At 37.1% G+C, this 9153-nt stretch overlaps 1 protein-coding gene across 1 annotated transcript in view; it reads left to right on the top strand.

Moving 5' to 3' along the window:
• The first annotated feature begins 1467 nt into the window (after positions 1-1467).
• LOC126106185 (zinc finger protein 586-like) overlaps positions 1468-9153 on the top strand; it is a 165463-nt gene continuing 157777 nt past the window's right edge. Inside the window, exon 1 of the mRNA XM_049912422.1 lies at positions 1468-1599. Within this exon, the coding sequence (XP_049768379.1) occupies positions 1588-1599 (12 nt within the window). The 5' untranslated portion in view covers positions 1468-1587. The remainder of the gene's footprint in view (positions 1600-9153) is intronic.

The following is a 9153-nucleotide window of genomic DNA, read 5'->3' as shown; positions in this document are numbered from 1 at the left end:
TGGAAATAATTATCATTGGGAATGGGGAAACTTTTATTATTAAAATGAACTGATAATTATTTTTCTTTAAGTGAATTCAGAGAAGAGAGATAGGGAGCTTCATTGAATAGAAATTAATTCATAGTTGAAACAGCGAGAACTTTCAATATTCTCGATCACTGTACCACACAGCACAGTACACCAATTGTCATTGTTTCATTAGTTGAACGAAATTTAACACAGGCATACTATCTTTGCCAACATTAACGAATATTGACTTTATAACAGCTCGCAAAAATAACTTTTGACGTCAATTCAACTTACTTGCAAGAGTGTAAAATTAATCTGGGCAGAACTTGCTTAAAGATTACCAAAGCAGACCAAGATCGAAAATACCATACAATTAATTACATAAAAGACCGAAAACTTGGACTTGGAAGTAGACAATCAAAATATATCGATGAATATTTGGGTAAACAATCTAAAAAGTGGGAAGAGGACATGTCTGAATGGATGGAAGCTAAAAATACCGAAATTAACACCAAGGTCAATTCTGAAATAGTTTTAATTGATTTATCAGAGCATATGCTCCAAAAAAAGCAGTCAAAATGGACTGACTACCTAACTGTTTTAGAAAATTAAATTTACCTAATTCGTTTTACTAAACACACGCCATGTGAGGTAATGTTTAACGAAATATAAAGGAATGGATGGATAAAGCCGGTAACTAAAGAATCCGAGTGAGCCGGCAACAAAAATGATCAGATACGTGGAGTTTTACAAGAACAGCGAAGTAATGGTCAAAAGACAAAGTCCCAGTTCAATAACAGGCTAGGACAAATTACATAGAACAATTGTAGACAATATTCTCATCAGAACGTACCCTAAAGCGTCTTTATTAAAAAAAATGGCGACCTCTTTATTCTGGACCGTGCATTGTTGTAGATATCCCTCATGAAGGGTACTACCTATTTGTTATCCAGAAACTAAGAAGAGAAAATGTTTGTTTTCATAAGGATATCAAAAAATATTACGAATAATATGTTTATTTTCACAGAAGCGGTGATTAGCAATGACATTATTATTTAATCAAAACGTTTCTTTTGTCATTTGGTATTTAAATGTACACTTTTTTTCTAAAAAAGATTTACTCCACGTGTTAGCCATTAGTTAAGCAAACTTTCCGTGAAGTTTGAGCCTTTAGCTCGTATTCAAGTTTTGCTGTTAATGAACTATTCCCTCGCAATTAGAATATTTATCTGGTTTTACGTAAGTAAAAATTTTGTGGTCAGGAAGTCAACATTTAACAGATTTTAAAACCAAAAACGAACAATTGAAAAAAGTAATCGTGAGGAGGATCCATTAAGCAAAATTAAATCGTCGCGAAAAAAATATCGGCAGATTCATAATCGATTATGAGAACATTCTCGATTGCAACTAAACGCGCAAACGTCTTACTTCGTAACTCGTAAGACGTTTAGTCGTTTACAAATAAATGTGGAACGTAGAAGGAACTGAGAGAGAGATAAAATCAAGTTTTGACGTAACGTTTGTGAAACAGTAGTGATGCGCTAAAAGAAATAACCGGAATTGATCCTCGGAACATTTATGCTGGAAATGGTTAGTTTTATCGAAACGATAAGCGTTGCATATCTTTATTTATTTTGTCCATAGTATCTAATATTGAAGTCCGCCTGCTTAGCCGGGTGGTTACGTGCTTACATTCCATGCAGCGTGCCCGGGTTCGATTCCCGGCTGGGTTGGGGATTTTCTCTGCTCGTGGATTGGGTGTTGTGTTATCCTCTTCACCGGCGCGGCGCGCAAGAGGCCGAACTTCGCCCGATGGGGCCTCCCGGCATACAATGCCCAGCGTTCATATCAATCTAATAGTGCAACAGATGGACATTTTTTTAAATATTTACTTCGGATAGTATATGGTTTACGATGCATTAAAACAAGTTTACAAAATTAGCTTTACTACATTTGTTGTAATTAAACGTAACCAGCACATCTACTGTTGTAGTTTTTTCTTTTTTTTTATATAAACAGCACATAAGGCTTAATATATTTCCAGAGTTGTTCATTGCCTTTAATTGACTTTATATCGTATTTGTGGGATATAATTGGACAGCTGAAAGCGAATGTAGAATGCTCCCTTTCGACTAAGTTGTATATTAGCACGTAACACTGCAATTCTGTGAATTAAACAGTTTTTCTTTAGTCTACATGTGGCTGCCACTATGTGCGTTTTCCTTCTTTTGAGACAGAATTTTACAGTGGCATAAATATACAAGAAAGGCAGTGTTAGCATCTCCAGCGTTCTGGAAGTATATTTGCAGGAGTCTGTAGTTTTGTGTGCTTTAATGATCCACATGGCTTTCTTCTGCATTCTAAAAGTCCTGAGGGTAGCTGGAGAACTGCAGGTTGATGCACTATTTATGGCCATCTTAAGGACAACCCAATGTATCTATAAGTTTACTCTATTGCACATTATGATAAAATTGTGGCTTTAAATAATTGTAGAACCAGTTTGCTAGAAAGTAATTTGTACTCTATACTACACATTAGAAAACAAACATCAGTAAAGTAAATAAATTTTAACTTACAGCAACTTAGTGGAACAGAAAAAATTAACAAAAAGTATTGCAATGATTTGCCTAGAAACAATCTGTGATTAATTCCCCTTTAGGATCCAAAGAAGCAGGAGGATTCACGCATATTAAAAACTCTGTTATGGTCATTTAACATAATCATTTAGTTTCAGATACTTCGTGTAACCAATTTTGTATTTCTCTGCCTGGTAATAGAACCTTAAACCCCATTAACATTCAGCATCCTTTTGTAACAAAACTTCGCTTGTTTTAAGAGAGCCATAAATCACTTTTCCAGGATGATTGTTAGCAGTGCAGTCTTAGAACTTCATAAATCTGCCTTTTCAGTAAGTTTGTGCATACGTACATCTATAAATATTCGTTGTAACTGGAATTTCCAGTTTGGAACAGTTGAGAACCAAGCCCATCAACATCTTTTCTTTTTTCTGCCTCCCCTAAGTTAGGATTTGGGCCACATTACCCTGTAGATTATTGTGGAGACATACCATAAATTTTATTTCTTAATGTTCTTGGAGCATTGTATAATTTGCTCGCAATAGTAATCTTCATTCTCTCAACAATAGCTTCCAGTACATTTTTAACTTCACTGATAGAATATTGAATTTCTTTGGTTTCTCAAAGAATTTGTAATGCATATTTTATTATGTAAAAAGGATAGCTAAATTAATATGACATGGTCGATCATGTCTCTTAGGTCTCTGTTGATATAAAAAATATCATAATATTTTAAATAAGTGTACTGAAATAAAATTAGCCTAGTTAGAATGCAGACCAAACATGTATTATAGATGGTTTACATAAAGTTTAAAAGTGGCCAAAAGAGGACACACATGACTGTACTTATGACCATAATGGGAACCAAGATTGAATATGACTCTGTTGATGGCCATATAAATTTAATGGTATGTCTCTGGGTTGTATCATATTTAATGCACCAGCTTTTTAAGAACGATCAAAAAAATGTGGATATATTTCAGTGAATGGCACATGTCATGTTGTTTGCAATAAGCTAATATAAAATTGGCTGTTAATTCACTAATTGCATCAAAGTGACTATTAGTGGGGTAGTACCCAAAACTGGACTCTTGATTGTATTGCGCAGGATTGAAACTGTGTGTGCATAGTTTGCACCTAACCAAGCAATAATTTCTGTAGCTTTGACTTTGCGTAGGGAGTGTTTTGTGTAAAATGTGCCACACACAAAATTTAATATCATTCGATACTGGAGAACAATCACTGAGCAATAGGACCCATATCATATCTAAACTGATCTGTATTATATTTGTAAGAGATTCCAAGTATCTCACACTAAGTAGAGCTTTATAAACTAACTAATATAATGTATCTTGTACTAGCCTAGTTGTGTGAACTTCCAGTATGTTAGGAAGATCATATTTATGTGATGTTGCACTTTTACCAGTGGTTCTCCATTTATTTAGCTTAACTGCTTGTACTGTTGTCAGATCCTTGACTGTCTTCTGAAGTATAGTTCTTATTTCAATATGTTTTGTTATTTGCAGTGTTTTGTTGCTGCTTTAGGTTTCACTTTGTCGAAACTATGAACCATATTTGGAACATACATTTCTTTACTGATTATCTACCAAAACTTGTAGCTAATGCATACAGGGCTGATAAGTGATATTTTATTCAGAAATAAAACTAAGTGAGATGATGCAGTGGTTAGCACACTGGGGTCCCATAAGGGAGGATGACTTCAAATCCACATCTGGTCATCCTTATAAGTTTTCAAACAATGGAAAAGCCAGGATGGAAGAATGACAATATTATGAAAATGATAGATCCAGTATTTGGAGAATCTCCTCTTATATGTATTCTATTTCCAGTGCTGAGCTGTTCTATCAATATAACTCTTGGTTGTTGACACTGAACTGGCAGTTTCTTTGCATAGGCTAATTTGTTTTCAACTGTGTTTTGTTGGAAAAGGAATTCTGTTACTGTTGGGAAGCTAACATGTAAAAGAAGTTTGATAATTTTCCTTGAGCATACACAACAATGAAGAGGTGAGAGTGGGTGAGGCAAGAAAAATTACACAAGCTATTATGAAATTGAATGCTATCAGGAATAAAGAAAATTGTTCATTCAGAGATGCTTCAAGAAAAATATACATTCCTATAGCATACTTATATGAAAACCCATTAATAAATATGGTTAGACATAGACACCTCTTGTTATCAGTTACTTCTTCAGATGTAGAAGTAACTTCAGGTGTGCCCTACAGAAGTGTGATGGGACCCTTGGTGTTCATTTTGTATATTAATGACATTGCAGACAATGTTAATAGTAACCTCAGCCTTTTTGCAGATGATGCAGTTACCTAGAATGAAGTACAGTCTGAAAGAAGCTGCATGAATATTCAGAGTGATCTTGATAAGATTTCAAAGTGGGGCAACGATCGGCAACTCGATTTTAATTTTAAAAATGTAAAATTGTGTGTATCGCAAACACACACACACACACACACACACACACACACACACACATCGCATCCTAGACTGTAATGTCAATGAGTCACTGTTGGAATCGGCCAACTCATACAAATACTTTGGTGTAAGACTGTGTAGGGATAAGAAATGGAATGATCACAAGTGCACAGTTGTGGGTAAACTAGCTGGAAGACTTCAGTTTATTGGTAGAATACTGGGGAAGGGCAATCAGTTTACGAAAGGAGATAGCTTACAAATCACTAGTGTGATCAGTTCTAAAATATTGCTTGTGTGTGTGACCCATACCAAATACAATTAACAGGGGATATTGAATGTATACAGAGAAGGATAGCACAAATGGTCACAGGTTTGTTTGATCCTTAGAGAGTGTCACAGACATTTTGAAGAAACTGAACTGGCAGACTCTTGAAGATCGATGTGTAATATTCCAAGAAAGTCTATTAACAAAGTTCCAAGAATCAGGTCTAAATGATGAATCTAGAAATATACTACAATCTCCTACATATTGCTCATGTAGGGACTGAGAGGGTAAGATTAGCATAATTACAGCATGCACATAGCCATTCAAACAATCATTCTTCCCACACTCCATTCACAAATGGAACAGGAAGAAACCCTAATAACTGGTACAATAAGATGCACCTGTGCCATGCATATCATGGTGGTTTGTGGAGTATAGATGTAGCATCTTGAATTATTACCAGAAGATCTCTAATTTTATATTATAGATTATTCAGTTGCTATTCATCAAATAGTACATCCCACACTGTTTCTGTTGAAAAAAAAAATAATTTAATGCTTTATCATGAAATGGTTTATTCACTGAATATTGTTTGCTACAATTCTAACAGTGCTTTGCAAATCGGTAGTCAGTATGTTGAGATAATGTATAGAATGAGTCGTTAACAAGATATTCATTTCATTTTGATCTGAATCCCGTGATTGAAACTATGTATGTGTGGAACAGTTAAGGTTTCAAAGACATGTTTACTTTTAACCAACACTAATAAACTGGTCAAAGGATCAGTGAAACAAAATAAAAACACTCCGTCAAATACATGCCTTAATTCTCCAGCGAACAAACCTAGAATTCTCCATGTACTTTTATTATGATGCATGATGTAGCCTTAGGTTGTTGTTTGTGATTGGTGTTCACTTTCTCTCTCTCTCTCTCTCTCTTTCTTCTTCTTCTTCTTCTTCTTCTTCTTCTTCTTCCCCCAGAAGATGACACCAGTGAAATGTAGAAGTTCTGCTTGTGATGCTACTCTCATCAAACAAGAGCCAGTACATGATGTTAATATGACTAATAACATTGTTTTATCATTCAGACAATAAGTCAAAAATAAAACCAGTAACTGTTTTATCAAAGGTCTTGAAAACTAGTTTAGCATTCAGTGCAGTCACACAAAATTTCAAATAGAAATTATTGATTGAGATAGTCACCAGCTGTCTTCAGAGCTTTGATTGCTCATACCTATTTTGGCACGTACATGCCAACTTCTTTTTTGAAAATATAGTAAGAGATTGACTGGTTTTCTTTGTTATATTTTACATCTGAAAGTTAACCACACTTAAGACTTGGAATGTCCTAGATGGAATAATGTCAATATTATGAAAAGGAAAGTTGCTACTCACCATATAGCAGAGATGCTGTGCCACAGGTAGGCACAGCAAAAAGACTGTCACAATCAAAGCTTTTGGCCAGACAGGCCTTACTTAGAACAGACAAACACACACACACACACACACACACACACACACACACACACACACGAGACCACACTCCGTGGTACTGTTCCACAAGCACAAATGCCTAATTGCGACTCATCACCTCTGTTATATGGTAAGTAGCAACTTATCTGGAGAATGTATGCACCCCACCTTTTGCAATTTCTCTGCTATCTTGTTTAATCAGTTAGTAACAACTGAGTGATTTATTACAAATTTTTTGGGTTAATCTGTGAGTCGGTTCTCTCTCTCTCTCAACAAGTTTCTTCACAGTTTCACACCTCAAAAATCTTTGGCTAACAGAAGTATCAGAGTTCTCTTGGGTTTTTATGGTTAATGTTATTCATGTGTTTTACTAGTCATAATGCACTAGCATTTATTTATTCGTTGTTGTTGTTGTTGTTGTTGTTGTTGTTGTTGTGGTGTTCAGTCCAGAGACTGGTTTGATGCAGTTCTCCATGCTACTCTGTCCTGTGCAAGCTTCATCATCTCCCAATACCTACTGCAACCTATATCCTTCTGAATCTGCTTAGTGTATTCATCTCTTGGTGTCCCTCTACGATTTTTACCCTCCATGCTGCCCTCCAATACTAAATTGGTGATCCCTTGATGTGTCAGTACATGTCCTACCAACTGATCCCTTCTTCTAGTCAAGTTGTGCCACAAATTTCTCTTCTTCCTAAGTCTATTCTGACCAGAAGTTCTGTTCCTCCTACCACCAAACTTCACTAATTCCCACTATATCTAGCTTGAACCTATCCATTTCCCTTTTTAAATTTTCTAACCTGCCTGCCCAATTAAGGGATCTGACATTCCACGCTCCGATCCGTAGAACGCCAGTTCTCTTTCTCCTGATAACGACGTCCTCCTAAGTAGTCCCCGCCCGGAGATCCGAATGGGGGACTATTTTACTCCGGAATATTTTTCCCAAGAGGACACCATCATTATTTAACCATACAGTAAAGCTGCATGCCCTTGGAAAAAATTACGGCTGTAGTTTCCAGTTGCTTTCAGCCGCTCACAGTACCGGCACAGCAAGGCCGTTAGAAGGCCAGATCAGTCAATCATCCAGACTGTTGCCCCTGCAACTACTGAAAAGGCTGCTGGCCCTCTTCAGGAACCCCATGTTTGTCTGGCCTCTCAACAGTTTCCCCTCCGTTGTGGTTGCACCTATGGTACAGCTATCTGTATCGCTGGGGCACAAAAGCCTCCCCACCAATGGCAAGGTCCATGGTTCTGGGGGGGGGGGGGGGGGGTTATTTATTTATGATATAGTAATTCCATAGATCCATATATGCAGGGTCATGTTGCTTGTTCATAGAAGAAGTCAATGTTTACAGTATATAGGGTGTTAAAAGTATGTAAAATAATAAGATACATAGTGATACTCATTGAAACAAGGAAACAGGTCCCATAAATGAAGGTCCTTCTTAGATCAGAGTGTTGCTTCATAGAAGAGGTTCAGTTTTAGGACCATCCAATATATTGCATCCCTCTGCCCTTCGGAACTGGGAATTGCACTTCCTTTGAAGCTTATGCTTTTGTTGTATGTGCTGGCATATATTGGATGTATGATATTGTAACGTTCAGCAAAGGCGGAACTGTACGCAATTCTCTCACATTTACTTAGGAGATGCTCTTTGTGTCTTACTTTGAATGTTCGCCATGTCTGTCTTTTGTAATTGTTGGGACAGTCTTTACATGTATTTTTTAACATGTCTCTGCCATGACATGTAAACCGGTAAGTTTGAAGAATATTGTGTATATAATGCCTTCCCCATGAACCATGGACCTTGCCATTGGTGGGGAGGCTCGCGTGCCTCAGCGATACAGATGACCATACCGTAGGTGCAACCACAATGGAGGGGTATCTGTTGAGAGGCCAGACAAACGTGTGGTTCCTGGAAGAGGGACAGCAGCCTTTCCAGTAGTTGCAGGGGCCACTGTCTGGATGATTGACTGACCTGGTCTTACAACATTAACCAAAACGGCCTTGCTGTGCTGGTACTGCGAACGGCTGAAAGCAAGGGGAAACTACGGCCGTAATTTTTCCCGAGGACATGCAACTTTACTGTATGGATAAATGATGATGGCGTCCTCTTGGGTAAAATATTCCGGAGGTAAAATAGTCCCCCATTCAGAACTCCGGGAGGGGCCTTCTCAAGAGGACGTCGTTATCAGGAAAAAGAAAACTGGCGTTCTACGGATCGGAGCGTGGAATGTCAGATTCCTTAACCGGGCAGGTAGATTAGAAAATTTAAAAAGGGAAATGGATAGGTTAAAGTTATAGTGGGAATTAGTGAAGTTCGGTGGCAGGAGAAACAAGACTTTTGGTCAGGTGAATACGGGGTTATAAACACAAAATCAAA

This window comes from Schistocerca cancellata, chromosome 10 (genome assembly GCF_023864275.1).
Source record: "Schistocerca cancellata isolate TAMUIC-IGC-003103 chromosome 10, iqSchCanc2.1, whole genome shotgun sequence".
In the NCBI taxonomy this organism is placed as follows: Eukaryota; Metazoa; Arthropoda; class Insecta; order Orthoptera; family Acrididae; genus Schistocerca; species Schistocerca cancellata.
Note: the sequence above shows the minus strand (reverse complement) of the source record. Positions and strands in the feature narration are given on the sequence as shown.